We start from the raw sequence: 20,619 nt of genomic DNA, 5'->3' as shown, positions 1-20,619 counted from the left end.
CCCTCCAAATATAAAAAGTTAGCTAGGCATGGTGATGCGTGCCGGGAGTCTTAGCTGCTGAGGCAGGAGAATGGCGTGAACCCAGGAGGTGGACCTTGCAGTGAGCCGAGATCATGCCACTGCACTCCAGCCCAGGCAACAGAGCGAGACTCCATTTCAAACCAAAAAAAAAAAAGGAAAAGAAAGAAAAGAAAACAATTCAATTGGAGAAAATAGGCAAAAGATTTGAACAGACATTTCTTCAAAGTAGACGTGCATATAGCAAATATATACATGAAAAGATACTCAACATCATTAGCCATTAGTGAAATGCAAATCAAAGCCACAATATTATTATTACACATCCACTAGAATGGCTAAAATTGGAAAGGCTGATCATAACAAAGATTGACAAGATAAGGGCAATTGATATTTCATAACATTGCCAGCTATAATTTAAATGGTACAATTAGTTTGGCATTTTCTTTAAAAGTGAAAGCACATCTATTATATGAACCCAGTCTTTCCACCCCTGGGTATTTACTCCAGAGAAATAAAAGTATATGTCCACACTAAGACTTGTACACACAAATGTTCATAGTAGCTCCATTTGTAATAGTTAAGAGCCCCAGATGCACATCATCAAGTAAATAGATAATAAATTTTAGAATACTACTGGGCAATAATAAGGAACTATCAATACTAGCAACAGGGAGGTTGAGTGAAATAAACCAGATAAAAACAATACATACTATGTAATTCCATTTATGTAAAATACTGGAAAATTCAAACTAATTTATAATGACAGAACACAGATCAGTTGCTGCCTGGTGAAGGGGCAAGGAGGCAAGATAAGGAAGAGATGGACACAAAGAAATTTGGGTGTCCTTCCCCTCTTGAATGTGGTGATGGCTTTAGGTGTACATGCATGTATCAAAACTCATAAAACTGTACAATTAAAATACTTAAATATCCTTTATACTGAAGTAGAATTGTCAAAAAAACTTATGTAGAGAAAATTTGTAAGTTAGAAAGAGATAAAATTCAATTATCCTTAAAGGTAACTTAAGAGTTATAAACCAAGTAAAGCCTGGTAAAGGTCTTAGTAAAAATAAAAACACTATGATTGCTCACAATACAGTGAGTCAGAAAAATGATAACAAACATACATTTCTTTATTCTATCAGGTCAGCCTGCAAAATCTCATTTCCTGCTGGGCGTCATGATGTTTCTTTCCTTTCTTCCCTCTTCTGCAAGTTCTCGCTTTTTGTGTGTGTTTGGCCAGTGTCTAGAAGATGGGTCCACCTTTATGCCTGTGCCCAAGGAGCCCTAAATTTGGCTCCATCCCCAAGGGTGGAGGATGACTCTGAATCCTCATCCATATTCTTCAGAGTGGGAACTCCTAAAAGATAAACAAGCCTCTCTTGCTGATACCAGTTACTTCTCTCAGTAAGAATAAGGGGATGGGGCATACAAAGAACCCTGTCCTGCCACACAATAAGTGCTCAAATGTGTTTTACTACAAATTCTAAGCACTAATGAGTTAAAAGAAGGAGGAAATCAAGTGATGGTGGTGGAATTTGAACTGAGCCTTAGTGAATACATAGAATTTAGATTCTAAACAGAGAGGACAGGGCAAATGAAGAAAACAAGATAGGAAAAGACACAGCAGTAGCAGAAAGCAATTTGTTTAAAGGACAGTACGGAGACCTAAACTTACTAGAGTGAAAGAGTTCTATTAGAAAAGTGGGAGATAGGCTGGGTGCGGTGACTCAAGCCTGTAATCCCAACACTTTGGGAGGCCGAGGTGGGTGGATCACCTGAGATCAGGAGTTTGAGACCAGCCTGGCCAACATGGTGAAACCTAGTCTCCACCAAAAATACAAAAAATTAGCCCAGTTGGTGGCTGAAGCAGGAGAATCGCTTGAACCCAGGAGACAGAGGTTACAGTGAGCTGAGATCACGCCACTGCATTCCAGCCTGGGTGACAGAGTGAGGCTCCATCAAAAAAAAAAAAAAAAAAAAGAAAAAGAAAAGAAAGAAAAAACAAAAGTTTGGGCAGCTAGGATGGGTCAGATTATTGAGAGCCCTTGAAAATCAGCATGAGAATTTAGATTTAATAGAATAAAATACAGAAGGCTATCAAATTTTAAGTAAAGGGAGCATATAACTGCAGGGGAATTTATGCAAGTATCTTGTTCTGAAAGCCAGTAAGAACAGAAGTTTGTGTTGGGCATGGTTAATAGGGAAAAATCTCTCCCAACAACTAAAAATCATGTCAAAGGCTATGATCTATTGGGAATGAGTCATCTATAATATAAGGTCTATCAGCATGTACTATTTGTCTAGTCCTGGCAAATATTATTCCAATTTCTATTGTACAAAGAAAGAAACTCAAACATCTCAAATTGCTACTAATATACAGACATATATGCAAGTTCCTGTTTCCGGTTCCACCTAATTTACCTTGGCACCATTTCCACAGAAGTCAAATATTTGGTGCTTTGAAACAAATGTAGAACAGATTGCAGGGTGTGGCCTGTACAACTCAATTTCCACAGTTTGGCTTTTCCATGTAATTTTCAGATATAAATTACTTCCCTACCAGGGCAACAGTGGAGGCAGGGAATAGAGTCAAGAGCATTGGCTAGGAATCAGAAGTCTAATTGTGTGACTATAGACAAGCCATTAGCTTTTCTGAGTCTCAGATCTCTCTTCTAGAAAATTGGGGCTAAAGTCAAAACTTTATAGTGTTTCTTTGAGAAGGCAATCAGATACTACATAAAAAGATTGTCTACTTATGTTATATAAATAATTAAACATCAAAATTGCAAGCTGTTACAGTCAAGAGATGTTTGATGATGCAACAAGAATTGTTTGATGGCAAACCAATGACTTCTACACAAAGGAGACATTTTTAGATAGTACCTTTGCTGGAAACTGTTTTCTTCTCACTAAAACTCAGCAAGACCGGAACAGCCTCCCAAGCTGTGGTTGGAAGATTGAAAGCGCCTTCTAGAGGAGACACTGAGAACTGAGGAGAAAATAGATTGCTGAGAATACTATACAATCACAGCTGATTTGTTATAGATCATACCTTGAGACAAACCTCCTGAATCTTCAGCGTTTTTCATTGATACATGTAGTACAAAATTAGAAACAGGAACATAACTACCATTATGAAAACTATACTCGTGTGAATACTGATCAACTGACACAGAAAAAATAAGAGTACGCTGTAATTGGTATGGAAGTTCACTGCTATCTAAATACATGCGGAATGTGAAATGGTATGGAATACATAAAAGGATCAGTGAATGACATTCAACCAGAATGATTACATACAGCATCTAAACATGACCTACTTTTGTTTATTTCTCACTGATTCCCTAGAACAATGCTGTCCAATAGAAATGTGTTAACTACATACACAATTTGAATTTTCTAGAAGTCACATTTTTAAAAGTTAAACAAAATAGGTGATCTTAATTTTAATAATATGTTCTATTTAACCAAATCTATGCAAATTATCATTTCAACTCATTATCAATATAAAAATTATTAATGAGATATTTTACAGTCTTTATTTCACATGGAGTCTTTGAAATCTGAAGTGTATTTTACATTTACTGCACATTCCAATGCAGACTAGGCACATTTAAAGACAGCCACAGCTCTAGAAAGTAGGGATTGGAAATTAACACCAGATTCACACTATATATTTGTAGATTATTTTCTATATACCGTTTTTAAAGAAAAGCAAAGCTTCATCTTGCATTTAGTATTTAAAATATTTCTGCCCAAGCTCTCTTGGAACTTCTGCAGAAGAGAGAAAGAATAATGATGGCTATCTGAAAGACCTTAGTTTTTTTGTTTGCAATCAGAGGTTGAGATATTTTTTGGGACATCTGAGAATTTTATCACCATTTCAAATGAATGTGAAGTCTTCAATTAAAAAGTATAAGCCAGAAGCCATCATTAAGTTCCTATACTAGTCATGCTTTTATCGCTTCTCATAATTATCTTAAATACATTTACTATTCATGACACACAAAATAATTAAACATTGCATTTAAATGGATAAGAAAGTAATATGACTTCAGGAAGGCCCTTATCCCTTTAGACAGAGCTATAGGAAAACACAGTTGCAGTTAGGTAAAGGATCAGAGCATATTAACTGTGCAAATGTGTAACATCCATGCCCTGGTCATGAACTTTTAGTAGCATCCCTAGTCATGGTAGCAAAATAAAAATTGCTCCCACGTATTTCCAAACTCCCCTTAGTGGGAATGATACCACCCTCCCAGTTTGAGATGCACTGCTTGAGACTTTTGTTAAAATTTGATCAGTTAACAAGGCACCTGTGGTTGTAAATATTCTGTTTTCTGTAGTTTCTCTTACCAGCAAAAAGGAGATTATAACGTCAATGTAAAAACAAAGACAATAAAACCCACATAAACTCAAAAGTATTTCCATATTCAAGTGACCTTGCTTCACATTTTTTTTTTTTCATTTAAAGCTAACATCACCTTAAAGGATGTCTCACACTTCTGAATTTATATTTCCTGACCTCCAAAAGGGATCCTATCTATTATTAAAAAGTCAAAAAATAACAGATGCTGGTGAGGTCGCAGAGAAAAGGGAATACTTATACAATGGTAGGGTGGATAAGAAAATGGAACACCACGGAAGACCATGGAATACTACGTAGCCATAAGAAAGAATGAGATCATGTTCTTTGCAGCAACATGGATAGAGCTGGAGGCCATTATCCTAAGCTAATTAATACAGAAACAGAAAACCAATTACTGTATGTTCTTACCCATAAATACCAGCTAAACATTGAGTACACATGGACACAAAGAAAGAACACCAGGGGCTACTTGAGGGTGGAGGATGGAAGGAGAATGAGGACTGAAAAATTACCTATCAGGTACTATGCTTATTTATTAGTTGGGTGTTGAAATAATCTGTGCACCAAACCCCTGAGACATACAATTTACCTGTATAACAAACCTGCGCATGTACCCACTGAAACAAAAATAAAAGTTAAAAAAAGAACACAAAAGGGGTCTTATATTGTTCTACTTCCACATTCTCACATTTGTTCCCTCTTCTGCACTATCTTACCTCAAATTTACATCTTAATGAGTTCTACTGTTTGTGTGTGTGTGCACGTTAATAGTTGAACCATTGATACAATTTGACCTATTTCGAACGGATGTGAAGGACTTTTTCTTTATTTTAATTAAAGCACGTGTTTCTCAATTGGGACCTAGGGAATATAGGTTGAGACTTAGTACCTAGTCGTTAGAATGACAACTGAAATTGAAATTAAATAAATATGTATTGGTTCATGATGGTTGACCTCATTTACCCCATTATAATCAGTGCCCTCCACTACAGAACAGCAAACTCACTCCTAGCATTGACATCTACTAGTTGTATGTTAGAGATTGCAGAAGAAGCAATATAGAGTTAATGACTGTCATAATGACTGAGATGCATGATGACATCAGTAATTTTTTTAGTAGATCTCTTTTTGGACACAAAAATCACCACCAATATGACTACGTGTCTTTAAAATTATATTTATGCATATATATAAAATATATATATATATATACACATATTTAGGTATGTAGCACAACCAAACCTCTATTGTGAGCATAAACATTTATAGGTACTCCAGAGCAATGGTTAGCAAACTATGGACCATGAGCTAAATCCAGCCACACATCTGCTTTTGTAAATAAAGTTTTAATAGAACACAGACATGCTAATTCATTAATATATTGTCTATGGCTGTTTTAATGCTATATAGCAGCAGAGTCAAGTGGTTATGACAAAGACTATATGACATGCAAAATCTAAAATATTTACTCTCTGTCTCTACAGAAAATGTTTGCTGACTCCTGATACAGATTGTAAATGAAAGGTCAGCAGAATACATGTGCATTTTTTTTTCTTTTTTTATTGCTAGAATCAGTTGTATGAAATGGGATCAAGGAGCTGCTAATTGTTGGGACCAACGTCTCCTCCCCACAGAGCTAGAAATCTTGGCACTGTGTCATGTCAAAGGTGAAAAACAACAAATGAAGTTCATTTTGATGAGGTTTAAGAAATGTATTTTCTAGGGCATTTTGACGTGTATCTAATCTTTGGGTTGTAGAAAATGACAACATGTTTCAAAACAGTTGAAAAGAACGTTTTAATCTGTTATGTTCATTAGTATTTTATAACAATTTCAGAACTATCATCTAATAAAGTATCATAAAAGACTATATTGAATTGCAGTAAAAAGTTTTGAGTCCATCTGTTAACATTTATTTGTCTAGTTATTGTGGATTTCATACTCATAAAACTATTGGTGAAACATATGATCATTTAAGTCATATTGCCTCATAAATTTTGGCCAGCTTATTTTTCATAGACCCATGTTGGGGTTTACTCCTTCAGCTGATTTTGGTTTCCATGGACATTAAAAGAGATGCTACAGAGTTTCTCTATAATTTGCCCCATTTAATGAGTGTCTTCATCACGAACAATGGAAAAGTGTATAAGGAAGTTAGTACGTTCGCTTTGAACCATGACTAAGTACCTGGTATTGGACTTGCCTTCCTGTCACAAACGAGTAAGAAACTAGAAAAACTACTTAAAGCAACTGTTTTCAGGCAATGATAAACAGGCAGCACATGACTGATCCATGCTTGCAAAACACACAGGTCAACTCCATAATCAGGAAGGAGACACTTAAATAAAGTGGTGGCCTTGCTGAGTTGAGGAGGAAATTATCAGAGTTCAAGGTTGTTGGAATGGCTGAAATTTTGTAGGCTAGAATATCTGAACGCTCTCTCTCTCTCTCTCTTTCTCTCTCTCTCTGTGTGTGTGTGTGTGTGTGTGTGCGCAAGAGAGAGAGAGAGAGAGAGAGAGAGAAAGAGACAGAGAGAGGAGAGTGAAAGAGACAGAGAATGGGGGGAGGGAGGGAGGGAGAGAGAGAGAGAGACAGAGAAGGGGGTAATACTGAAAGCTTGTATGGAAATTCACTGAGGATACAGATGTGCCAGGCAAGACCTTGCAAGACTTAGCAGAGCTTGCCTGCTGTAGGGGGAAGGCTGAAGAGTGATACTAAGGGTCAGGCAGTGCTGGAAGACATTAGATTTCCAACCTAGCAGTGGAGTAACTTCATTAATACCTTGAGCACTTAATTGAGAATCCAAAACCAAGCCTTAGGAGAAAGACCCATACAAAAGAGTAAGGGGAATATGCTAGGACTAAATTTAAAACCAAATAAGACTTATACTGAAAATGAATAATACCAAATTTGACATGACCCAAAGAATCCACCACTAATTAAGCTGCATGCCACACAAAACATAATATCATTTAAATAAGCCAACATAATCCAGATTCCCTATAAATATGACTACAAATGTCCAGCATACAATTAAGTTTTATCAGATATCCACAGAGATAGAAAGATGTGAACCATAAGAGAAAAGGCAGTCTATTAAAAAAAATGTCTGTGAGATGATCCAGATGTTGGAATTAGCAGAAAAAAAATTTAACCTAGCTTTTGTACTTTCAAGGACTTAAAGGAATAGAGTCATAATAAACGGGATAACAGCATATAAATGAAAACTTTTTTTAAAAAAAGACATATTTCAGGAACTAAGAAGTACAGAATTTGAATTTAAAAATTCACAATATGGGCTTATCAGTAGACTGGACGCTGCAAAAACAACAAAAAAGTTAACTTGATGATAGATCAATAAAAGTATTCAGTCTAAAGCTCAGGAAAAAAATGAATTGAGTCTTGGTACATATCAATATGGAGTGGTCTTACATACATATAATTGGAGTCCCAGAAAGGGAGCAGAAGCATAATTGCACAGAAAAAATATTTAAGACAATAATGGCTGAAAATATCCCAAGTTATCATAAAGCAAATGGACAAATCTAGGAAACTCAGTGAATACCAAATAGGCTAATTACAGAGAAAATCACACCTAGACACATTATGGTCAAACTGCAAATAACCAAGTATTGGGAAAGAAAAGTTTTACAGGCAGTCTGAGAAACATAATACATTATGCATGGACAAAAATAATAAAGTGATAGCTGACTTCTCATCAAAAACAAGAGGTTAAAATCATCAGAGGGCTTAAAGTGCTGATGATGTATAAAAACTGCCAATCCAGAATCCTATATCTAGAAAAATATCCTTCAAAACTGAAGACAGAATCGATATTTTCAGAGAAATAAAAACAGAAAATTCAACACCAATAGACCTCCACTAAGCAATGCTAAAAAAAATTCTTTAGGATGAAAGAGGACATACCAGATGGAAACTGAAATCTGTAATGTTTTAGTTATCCTTTTGATATAATAGAGTTAGTAATTTAAAATAATAATCATTTATTATTTCTCCCTATTCTATAGCTTTGCTTACCTGGATGATTCTCCTGCTCTGGATATTATTGGCTGGGGTCACTCAGGTGGCTGCATTCAGCTGGGTGTTTAGCCAGGGCTGGAACTTCCAAACTAGCTTCATTCACATGTCCAGTAGTTCAGCTGTGTGGCTGAAATGGTTGGGACGGTTGGCTGAAATGTTTTTCATTCTTTAGTAATCTACTCTAAACTTATTTATTTGTTGGCCAGATTTCTAGAGGATAAAAGTAAAGGTGTATGGCTTCTTAGGGGCTAGGCCTAGAATTGGTATGACATCACTTTCACCATGTTTTGTTCATCAAAGCAAGTTAAAAAACCAGCCCAGATTCAAGGGGTGGGAACATAGATTCTGTTTCTTTTTTTCTTTTGTTTTTTTTGAGACAGAGTCTCGCTCTGTCACCCATGCTGGAGTGCATGGTGTGATCTCGGCTCACTGCAACCTCTGCTTCTCAAGTTCAAGCGATTCTCCTGCCTCAAGTCTCCCAAGAAGCTGGGATTACACGTACGGGCCACCACGGCCAGCTAATTTTTGTGTGTATGTGTGTGTATGTGTATTTTTAGTAGAGACAGGGTTTCACCATGTTGTCCAGGCTGGTCTCGAATTCCTGACCTTGTGATCCACCTGCCTTGACCTCCCAAAGTGCTGGGATTACAGACGTGAACCACCATGCCCGGCTGATTCTATTTCTTAAAGGGAGAAGCAACATGCACATACAAGAATGTGAATACTTTTTGACAGCTATTTTTAAAGATAATTCACCACAAACAGGAAGGAATGAAAAGAACTGAAAATAGTAAAATGTAGGTAAATACATAAAAGGTAATATATATTTTTCTTCTCTTAATTTCTTTGAAATACATATGACTAAGGCAAAGATAACAATGTGCATAGATGTTATATATATGACAACAAAGCACAAAGGACTTGGGGAGGTGGTAAGTAGAACTTTACTACTGCAAGGCTGCTTTATTTTACATGAAGTATCATAATTTTAACTCTAAGGCTGTGATAAGTTAAGAATGTATATGAGGCCGGGTGCGGTGGCTCAAGCCTGTAATCCCAGCACTTTGGGAGGCCGAGGCGGGTGGATCACGAGGTCAGGAGATCAAGACCATCCTGGCTAACATGGTGAAACACCGTCTCTACTAAAAATACAAAAAACTAGCCGGGCGTGGTGGCGGGCGCCTGTAGTCCCAGCTACTCGGAGGCTGAGTCGGGAGAATGGCGTGAACCCGGAAGGCGGAGCTTGCAGTGAGCCGAGATCACGCCACTGCACTCCAGCCTGGGCGACACAGCAAGACTCCCTCTCAAAAAAAAAAAAAAAAGAATGTATATGATAATTCTCAGAAACACTGTAAAGCAATAATGCAAAAAGATATAATTAAAGCCAACAGAGGGATTAAGATGAAATACAAAAACATTAATTAACCCAAAAGAAAGCAGAAAGTGAAGAACAAAGGAACACAAAACTAATGGGACAAATCAAAAATAAATAGCAAAATGATAGACTTAAACTCAACTATCTGTTGTCTGTAAGAGAAGCACATTAAATTAAAAAACACAGGTTGAAAGTAAAAAGATGGATAAAGATATACCAGTAAACAGTAAGCCAGGAAGGCTGTAGTGGCTATACTAATATCAGATGAATTAGACTTCAAGATAATGAGTATTATCAGCAATAAAGACATTTCATAGTGATAAAATGGTCAATTCATCAAGAAGACACAAGAACCACAAATGTTTATATGCCCAATAACAGAGCTTCAAAAATGCAAAAGAAAAGCTGACAAAACTAAAGAAAGTGGCAAATTCACAGCCACAGTTTGAGTTTTACACTATCTCAATAATTAATAGTAACACTACACACAAAACAATCAATACAATATAGAAGATCCGAAGAAAACTATTAACCACCTTAATCACATTGACATTGATGGACACAATGCTCAATAACTACAGAATACATATTCTTGTCTACTGCTCATAGAACATTTACCAAGATAGACTATATTATGGGCACAGTAAGTCTCAAAAAAACTTTATCAAAATTTCAGAGTTTGTTTTCTAACCATGGCAGAAATAAACTGGTAATCTCCAACAAGAGTAGTCATAAAAAAGAGAGAAGATGCAAATGATCAATGTCTGTGTTTCATTTATCTATTCCTATGTAAGAAATCAGTGCAAACTTCAGTGACTTAAAATAACAACCGTTTTATTGCTCACAATTGTGTGAGTATAGGGCTGAGAACAGCTCACCTCTGCTCCGTGTGTTGTCAACTGGTCTCACTCATGTAGTTGCATTCAGCAAGTGCCTGATTTAGGATACACAGTCTGAGATGAATTTCTTCACATGTCCAAAGCCAAGGTGCTGACTGTTGGTTCCATGTGGCCTCTCTTTCCCTGTGGTCTTTCACACTCCAAGGGCTCTTTCTTCACGTGGCCACTCTCTCCAGCAGGATAGGCTGGTCTTCTTGTTGTAGCTACTCGGAGCACTGAAACATGAAAAAAAAAAAAAAAGAAGAAAAAACTGTGTCTTTGAGGATACAGTCCCTGGGGTGGAATTCTAGCCCATGTATTTTAGTTTTCTCTATATTATTTTCTGAGATATTTTTGTTTTTATGCTTTCATACCACATTCCTTTTTTATTCTTGTTAGCTGTGATATAGGATAGTCTATTTATGATGAAGTCTCTTTAACTGGCTGTGTGAAGTTTGTCCTTTAACAGATTGTACAGGAAGCGTTCATGGAAATAATATTCCTTAAATGACAGTTTGCAACTTTAAAAACAACATAATTCATCACCATATTAAGTTGCTCTTTAGTACAAAGCAATTGTAAGAACATCTTTTTCTTAGGACATGTTTTCTTATAGATTGAAATCTAGAAAAGTCTTTTGCATGCTTTATGTTTTCGTATTTGTCACGTCTTTTTTTTTTTTTTTTTCTTTTTAGACGTGGTCTTGCTATGTTGTCCAGGATGGCATCGAACTTTTGAACTTTTCAGCTCAGCGAGCTTCCTGCCTCAGCCTCCGGAGTAGCTGGGACTACGGGTGCTTGCCACCGCAACTTCCCTCCTTCCTTCTTGTTTATGCTATCGGATGTGATCTAGTTGATTTTTTAAAATCTCTTCTCTCCAACACATTTTCTGTCAGAATTGTCGCCTGGGAAAGAAAAAGGGTAGGTAGGGCACATTAAGTGATTCCCATTGTTTCCTACTGCTCCTTAGAGGTGTTTGAGAACTTCAAGGAAAATCAGAAAGTTCTTCTTCACTTTCGGGAGAACATAAACTTTTGGCCATGTAAAATCATTTCTGGGCTGGTTTTGGTGAATTTATACCTCAAGCCAATGGGAGAAAAGTAGCCAGACTAAGCCTCTAGACAAGAAAGTAATCATTATGTATGTTATTTTGTGTGTGCTCTCCTGAACTACGCATAATTTATGTTAGCCCTGCCTGTAGAGTTAGAGCACAAGCTTGAGTGAGGACTCAAGAACTAATGACAGAAAGAGCAGCAGAAAGAACTTTTCTTGCAAGTCCTTAACTACTGCATATTGTTTATGAAGACAACATAGAATCAACTATTTGTAGCATTTTAAGGAATCCATGTACAATTTTTCTTTTTTTTTTTTTTTAAAGACAGGGTCTCATTCTGTCGCCCAGGCTGGAGTGCTGTAGTGTGATCACAGTTCACTGCAGCCTCGTCCTCCCCGGGCTCAGGTGATCCTCCCACCTCATCCTCTCGAGTAGCTGGGACTAGAAGCATGCACCACCACCCCAGCTTATTTTTAAATTCTTTTTTTGTAGGGACGGGGTTTCATCATGTTGCCTAGGCTGGTTTCGAACTCCTGAACTCAAACTATATGCCTCCGTTGGCCTCCCAAAGTGCTGGGATTACAGGCATGAACCGCCGCGCCTGGCCTCAAACTCTTACTAGACCCTTTAATTTCCCCTCCGCTACTCTGATTCTACCCAAATTGTTCACCTTCCCAGAGGAAACTCAGTGATTCGTGGTATTGGAGCATCCTCATTTATTATTTGTGCATCCTCATTTGTGGACAAAATTTTTTCTTGCTGTGACTTGAAAGCAGCCTCCCTTTAGCTTTCACTTATTAGTCCTAGTTCTGTTCTCTGCTGCTAAGAAAAAAGGTCTGATCCTTCTTTCACGGATCAGCCCTCCAAATATTGGAGAACCACACTGCGTTTCCTTAACCATCTTACTTTTGACCCATATTTCATTTGTTTGTCTCAATGTCCCTCATGAAAGTTGAACCAGACAGGTCTGCAGAACAATTTTTGCTGAGAAGGCAAAAGAAATTCTCGCCCAAATTGTGGAGAAGGGAGTCGAACCAATTAAACCCAAAGCTAAAACTGTAATAGAAAAGAACTTTCAAACTCGCAATGAACAGGATACGCCTGGATTTGTCTCGTCACAGCCACTAGCCACGCCTCCACTCGTGCAGTGCGCCTGCGAGCCGAGCAGAAACCAATGGCCCATCGTAGTGAATTTCTCGGGTAAAGTGACATTCTGCGCTTTTGAATGCTCCCGTCGCCCAGCCGCCGATCCCTCGCCCCAATTTCCATTTTAAATGAAAGTCTCCCACTTTCTAGCTGAGACAGACAAAAATAAAACTCCGGCAAAACTAATCGGAGAGAGGCAGTTCACTGTCACTTCCTGGGTCACTTCCAGAAATAACTTCCGGGGTCGAGGCGAGGCCAACAATACGCCTGCTACCGCAGGAGTTACCAGCTGGGCCGCGCGGAGCCTGAATGCCTAAACCAGGTTTTGCGCATGCTCATATAAAGCTCTCCTAACCCGTCTTCCGGTGGGAATTCCTTCACGTGGTCCGGAGTCGGAGACTGAGTTTAGCTTTACTGAGGAGCTCTAATTTTAAGCGGGTAAGTGCCGCAGATATCGTCCGTGGTTCCTGCGTTTAAATGGGACGGTAAGGGGTGTGTCAGGATTCATCCATGTTCTCCTGATATTTCCTCCTAATACCTGAAACCCTTGGAGTCTGAGAACGAGAAGGGGATAGAGAAGCTTTGGTTGCCGTGGCAACTGCGGGACACCAATTTGGATTTTTGAGGATTTGGAAAGGGAGGATTTGTGTAACTACTACTCAAAATACATGATGGGTCGGATTCAAATTCAGTTGTTACTTATAATTCATACCCGTAGCCACAGAATTTGATTTTAGAAGGTTTTCTCTGGGTGTAATGCAGAGAAGCAAAATCTGAGCAAGGATAATTATTTAGAAAGCTAACGCAGTAATCTAGGCACTGTTTGAAGGGGTCTTGAACTAGGGTAGTGCTGTAGGATTGCAAAGAAGAGGGGAAATTTGGGAGGCAGTATCAGGGGCACTAATACTCGATTTCATATGGGGAATGAGGAAGGGTCCCCGAGCATCTTTAGGAGTAAGTCCAAACTCAGCTTGGCTTATGATTGTTTTTCTAGGTTCGTTTCTCACCTTCCGCACCCCTCTCCACACACCCCCGACTTCTAGTCATGCTAAGTAGTTTGGTGTTCTATTTCCTAGAATAACGTCCTCACCTTTTTTGTGATGTTAGGGAGGTTCTATCATTTCACTAAGCCCCTCAGTTTTTTCAACCTTAACATGGAAGAAAGTAATAGTACCCACCTCAGGATTGCTGTGGGGATTAAATTAGATAATTTATACTTCTGGTGCATAGTAAGGGCCTAATAAATATTAGCTGATAGTACTATTCTTACTGTACTTCTCGTATTGTTTTGTTATTATATGTTTTGCTATTTCTTCCTCTAGACTTGAGATTTTTTTAAATTAGAGGGGCAGTATCTTATTTATCTTTATATGGACTTGAAACATTAGTAGTTCGGTCTTTTTAATGTCTTATTCATTTTGGCTGTTGCTGACATAGTTAAATTCATTTTTTACTTTAAAAGAGCTGACAGGTATAATGCATTTTGCTGATCAAATTGTATTTATTTGATAAAAAGATAGCTGTTTTTCTGTACAACTCAGAAGACTGTGGATTAAGATGTACAGAAAGTAACTGACATCTCAGTTTGTAATAGGTATGAGTGATTTCAGTGAAGAATTAAAAGGGCCTGTGACAGATGATGAAGTGGAAACATCTGTGCTCACTGGGGCAGGAATGCATTTTCCTTGGCTTCAAACATACATAGAAACTGTGGGTAAGTCAAACAGTAACACTGAACCATTTTAACTTAAATGTAAGGAGATGGTAAGATTCAATATGGATACAAAATGAGTAACCAGGCTGGTTTAATTTTCAAGAGGAATATGTGGAGTGTTTTTAGGCTGTAAGCCAAAAAAAAAAATGTTTTTTCTTTTAGAACTCTTTGACCTTGGATTAACAGTAGTCTGTATTATGCTAGATACACATTTTTTCCAGTAATACTTACTGAGCACTTTTATCTCTGGCATTGATTAAATATTGGGGAGTCATAGATGAAGAAGATATGGTCTCTGCCATTGAGGAAAACATGCCTAGGAAGTGCTCAAGAAGTTGCTGTTGAATTGCATTGAAATTATTTCAAATAGAATTGATCACGTAATAGATTTTTTTTTTGGAGACAGAGTCTTGCTCTGTTGCCCACACTGGAGTGCAGTGGCTAGATCTCGGCTCACTGCAACGTCTGCCTCCCGGGTTCAAGTGATTCTACTCAACCTCCCGAGTATCTGAGATTACAGGTACCTGCCACCATGCCTGGCTAGTTTTTGTATTTTTAGTAGAGACAGGATTTCACCATGTTGGCCAGGCTGGTTTTGAACTCTTGACCTCAAGTGACCTGCCCTCCTCAGCCTCCCAAAGTGGTGGGATTACAGGCGTGAGTCATTGCACCCGGCCTAGATAAAAGAGCATTTTCCCTCATTTTTATCTAATGTAAATGCAAGCATGTTTTTCTATGGGATAAATTCCCTGTAAGAATTTATTTAATATAAGTATAAACAAAAGAAGCTATTATCTGTATGCTGGCATACTGAGTGGTTTACATTTGGGATTACATTTGAACCAGCATTTTACTTACTGCCCTTAAGTATGTATTTTTTTGCCCAGACTTTTCTCCCCTTGACACAGATTCCTTGGCTCCTAAAATTTCGCTTCCATTTTTTCTTTCTATCTAAATATCATCTCATTTAGTGATCTCAGTAAATTCTCAATAAATTTTTGTGCTAGGCAGTTCAGGTAGGAGGAAACTGAATCTCAAAGACATTAAATTCATAAGTGGTGGTATCAGAAGTCAAATCCAGGTTTGTCTGATCTCAAAGCCTACACTTTTAACCACTGAGATATATTTTTTAAAATGAGACAATATATGTAAAGTACCTAGCATAGTATCTCGTGCATAGTGAGTGTTTAAAAATAATAGTGCCTTTCCTCTCCTCATTTTAGTTTTGCTAGATTAATGCACATGGCTTAAGGCAGATTTGAATGAATGATACTTCAGATAGTGCTACTTCATCCCTGGTAGGGAACTAATAATTTAAATTTCCTATAGTTGTATCATACTTGGGTATGTTTCTCTTACCAGTGTTCTATAGAAAGTCTGAGTCAGTCTGCAGGCAGATAGGTTTAAGACCAAAATTTACATGCTTAGAAATATTTTATATGTCGTGGATAGCCTGTTAAACCCAAAATACTTTTGGTCCGCAATGAGAAAATACTTGGAAGTAATATTGACATTGTGTTGGTAATTAACCATAATAGGAAAACAAAATTGCCTAACAATTGCTGTATTTATTTTTTATGCTGGTAGATAGCTTTTGGCATTTTGAAGGGCGTGCCCAGCAAGCCCCTTAGAACAAAAACTTTGAAGACAGGGCCAGTCTGGATTGAAGCTATATGATGAGTACCTGCAGTAGTGCTTAGCACACAGTGGTGCCTGAAAAATATTTGTTGACAGACTGATAAGTTTCCAGATTCTTTGAGTAGCATATTAGAAGTTAGGTTGATGACACTAGTTCTTTATTGTACATCTCTATTGCATGTAAAAATGTGTTTTCCTTGACAATTTTTTTTCTTAAAGTTATCAGGATCAAGTAAGACTATCTTTTGCTCATTAAAGAATGAAATGAGAGGAGAACTTTTCCTGAGGTAACTAGGCTAGGTTGGAAGACAAAAGTATTTTCCAAGCATTTAGGTATAGTTATCTAAAGTCGATTTGTAGTCTCAGTTGTGAAAGCTTGAGCTATGGAAGGGAGCTTAGCCTGAGAACAGTTCTCTCCTTTAGGTAAATAAAAGATGTTTTAAGGATGAGGTGTTTTGTCAGTTTCCTAGGCTGGCTGGCTGGTATTGCCACCGACGCTGAGCAGCTTTGGTGTAGGGATCTTATAAAATGCAGCTTCTGATTCAGAGAGCTGGGCATAGTACTCTGTAGTTGTAATGAGATTCCAGGTGATACTTCTGCTGCATGTTCCAGGACCACATTGAGTAGCAAGGGCAGGTCCCCAGGTGATTTGTATGTACATTCAAAAGTCTGAGAACACTAGCACAGTAGTCTTCAAACTTTTCACTTTTGTATCCCCTACTTTTTTCTGAAAAATTGAGTACTACCTTGCACAGTTTTAAGGAATCATCTGAAAATATTTTATTGTATGTTTAATATTTTCAAGAGATATAATTTCCAGCACGTTGGTATTTTTAAATGAATATATATTACTTTATATGTGATGGAGTCCAGATAGCATAGGACTGACATACGGTTTTAATACCTTGCATTATCCATTTAAAAATTAAGAAAAAGTTTTTAATAGATGGAATTTTATGTTCCTTTTTGTTGTACTTCTTGCAATAAAAGTTATGTATCAACATTTATCCTTTTTTTTGTTTATATCCTATAAGTTTTAAGAATTAAAACTTTTTCTAGGTTGAGACGTTGCTATCATTAATAGTTGTACATAGCTGATCAATATAAAACGTATTAAAAGTGTTGCTGGCCAGGTGTGGTGGCTCATGCTTATAATCCCAGTACTTTGGGAGGCCAAAAGGAAGGATCACTTGAACCCAGGAGGTCGAGGCTACAGTGAGCTATGATTGTGCTAGTGCGGTCCAGCCTGGGTGACAGAGCAAGACTCTCTCTTTTTCTTTTTTTTTTTTTAATAAAGTCATCTAAAACTTTTTCCCAATTTTTTAAAATATATTTGTGGGTGACTTTTATGTATTTCTAGGATGAGAAAAGATTTAGCATTGATTATGCTATTTTTTTTTTAACTGACATGAATTCTGAGAAACCTTAGTCACATAAGTAAGAAGGTGGCAGTGAATGGAGTTTAATTATAGCCATGCATCAGGTCCTTGAATTTCTTCTAAATTATTCATGAAAAATTACATAATGATTTATTGTAAAACATTATGTTGTTCCGCAGTTTTGATAAGCAAAGAATTGGGAATTGCCTGACTTGCAAAAGGAGATGTTAGAGTTACTTACTTTTTCAACACCTGTGTTTTCACCTTCAGATAATATGTAATGATTTTGATTGTGAAGCTTTGACTATGTAGGCACAACTGTCTAGGAGATTAACTTGTGGAAAGAGTAGGTAAGGAAATCAAAGATCTGCAAGTTAATTGTTTTAAAAGTATCTTTGTAAAGTACCTGTTGGTCTTTGTGTACTTACTGGGGTACAATTACCCAGCTGGACTAGAGGGGTCTCGTAGTTCTGTGGGAAGAGAAGAAGAGGTAGCAATGTAACTAGTCATTCATATAATAGCCCTGTATCTAAGCCCAAATGTTCTTAACATTGGGATTGCCAATACTTTAGAGATATAAATGTTTATTTTTGCAACTGTTTTAATCTCATTTGTATTTAGTATCATTGAGTTACTAGGAATTTGGTCCTTAAAAAATAAAAGCCCACTTGGAGTTTGCAGAACATGGGTAGGTAATAAAGACTATGTTTGCCTAGAATGATCCTGGCATTTTACCCATTCTAAATACCTGGGACTGTGCTTTTAGGGGCCTGTTTGAGAGATTCTCCCCAAATTATTTAGCACAAGGATTAAAGGATGATTGAATCAGATTTAAAGGCTCTGGTGACTCTAGTAGCCCCAAAACATCAAATTAGATATTTTTTTATCTGCTAAAAATAATTAATATAATGTAGAAGGGTTTGTTTCAAGTGAAGCTGGCTTTGATACTGGAAATGGGCTGGATCAAGTAATGCCTACTGTTTACTTGTTAAAACTTCTTATCAGAAGTAAGTTTTTTGAATAGTTGAACTGGAGCCATTGTGGATAAAAACTCTTTTCTTTTTCATTTTTATAGCCATTGGAGGGAAAAGGAAGAAGGATTTTGCTCAGACAACAAGTGCTTGTTTAAGTTTTATCCAAGAAGCTCTGCTAAAGCACCAGTGGCAGCAAGCTGCAGAATACATGTACAGTTATTTTCAGACCTTGGAAGATTCAGATAGCTACAAAAGGCAGGCTGCACCTGAGGTAAACAAAGTTTGAGTTTACTGGAAGAAATGATAGATTCCCAGGAATTTCTGCCTCCAGCTTCACCTTCACCTATAGTAGCTTTTACAGAATCTCAGTGATTTTGCCAAAAGCTACTAAAACTACTTTTGGGTGGAGAGTTTGTATTGGGACCTTATTTACACACTTTTTTTTACCTGTTATTTTAAAGGAGAATAAAATATTCATTCCAATAATTCTTCCTTTTCCCCCCTCTTTATGGATGTTTCCCATCATCATGTAAAAATTTTGTTACTCTTTTTTTTTGTTGTTGAGACAGGGTCTTGCTCTGTCGCCAGGCAGGAGTGAAGTAGCACAATCTCGGCTCACTGCAATCTCCGCCTCCTGGGTAGCTGGGACTACAGGCGCGCACCACCACACCCGGCTAATTTTTTTTATTTTAGTAGAGATGGGGTTTCACCATGTTGTCCAGGACGGTCTCAATCTCTTGACCTCATGATCCGCCCGCCTTGGCCTCCCAAAGTGCTGGGATTACAGGTGTGAGCCACCATGCCCAGCCTATTCTATCTTAAAATCGTCTCTTCACCCAAACTTCCCCCATTAACTATGCTTCCTAGTTTTACTCTCTTTCAGCAAAACTTCTTGAAAGAGTTGTTCTCTTTTTCCAACCAGATCCTTTTTTTTTTTTAGTTTTGTCAAGACATTGTTAATACACCATCATCCATTTAAATTGTACAGTTCAATGTATTTTCATATGTTTACAGAGTTGTGCAACCAACCATTACCACACTCTAAATTTAGAACCTTTTTTTTTCCCATGAAACCAAAACCCTATACCCACTTGCAGTCTTTCCCTATCCCTCCTCACAGCTGCCAGACACTGGCAGCCACTAATCTATTACTTTCTTTTTCTTTTTTTGTTTTCTTTTGAGACAGATTCTTGCTCTGTTGCCCAGGCTGGAGTGCAGTGGCATGATCTTTGCTCCAGCTCCTGGATTCAAGTGATTCTTGTACCTCAGCCTCTTGGTTGGCTGGGATTACAGGCACGCACCACCACACCTAGCTAATTTTTTGTATTTTTAATGAAGACACGGTTTCAACTCCTGGCCTCAAGTGATCCGTCCGTCTCGGCATCCCTAAGGTGCTGGTATTACAAGCGTGAGCCACTGTGCCCAGCCTAATCTATTTTCTATTCTGGACATTTCATATAAGTGGTTCCGTACAATATGTGGCCTTTTGTAAATGGTTTCTTTGACTTGGCATAATGTTTTCATGGTTTATCCATGTTGTAGCATGTATAAGTACTTCATTACTTTTATTGCCAAATAATTGTCATATGGAAATACCATGTTTTATTTGTCCATTTATCAGCTGTTAGACACTTAGGTTGTTTTTGCTTTTTGGTTATTGGAAATAATGCTTCTGTGAACATTTGTGTGCAGGTTTTTGTGTGGACATTTGTTTTAATTTCTCCTGGGTCTACACCTGGGAGTGGAATTGCTGGTCATATGGTAACACTATGTTTAGCCTCTTGAGGAACTGCCAGACTGTTTTCCAAAGTGGCCATACCATTTATATTCTCACCAGTAATATCTGAGGCTTCTAATTTCTCCAATCCTTGGCAATATTTTGTTATTGTCCTGTCTTACTGATAATAGTCATCCTTGTGGTTGTGAACTGGCATCATCTTGACTATGATTTGCATTTCTCTAATGACTAATGATTCAGAGTGAGCTTTTTAAAACATGTCATATCATGTCACTCCTCTGCTGAAAACA

The 20,619-nt window shown here is 37.6% G+C and overlaps 1 protein-coding gene and 1 long non-coding RNA gene across 4 annotated transcripts in view; one reads left to right on the top strand and one right to left on the bottom strand.

The window, feature by feature from the left end:
- Window positions 1-10,625: 10,625 nt before the first annotated feature.
- LOC105502813 lies at window positions 10,626-13,095 on the bottom strand. The gene is made up of 2 exons (XR_001000406.1): window positions 12,647-13,095; window positions 10,626-10,923 (listed from the first exon to the last, which is right to left on the bottom strand). It is a non-coding gene; the product is annotated as an uncharacterized LOC105502813 (long non-coding RNA).
- Window positions 12,958-20,619, top strand: part of TAF1A (TATA box binding protein (TBP)-associated factor, RNA polymerase I, A, 48kDa) — a 31,989-nt gene continuing 24,327 nt past the window's right edge. For 2 of the 3 annotated variants that reach the window (XM_011929475.1, XM_011929474.1), the window contains exons 1-3: window positions 12,958-13,324; window positions 14,481-14,600; window positions 18,693-18,862. In XM_011929475.1, coding sequence (XP_011784865.1) covers window positions 14,483-14,600; window positions 18,693-18,862 — 288 coding nt within the window. In that variant the 5' untranslated portion in view covers window positions 12,958-13,324; window positions 14,481-14,482. The remainder of the gene's footprint in view (window positions 13,325-14,480; window positions 14,601-18,692; window positions 18,863-20,619) is intronic. The other variant, XM_011929476.1, reaches the window with a different exon arrangement.

Source organism: Colobus angolensis, unplaced genomic scaffold, assembly GCF_000951035.1.
Source record: "Colobus angolensis palliatus isolate OR3802 unplaced genomic scaffold, Cang.pa_1.0 Scaffold81, whole genome shotgun sequence".
Classification (NCBI taxonomy): domain Eukaryota; kingdom Metazoa; phylum Chordata; class Mammalia; order Primates; family Cercopithecidae; genus Colobus; species Colobus angolensis.
Note: the sequence above shows the minus strand (reverse complement) of the source record. Positions and strands in the feature narration are given on the sequence as shown.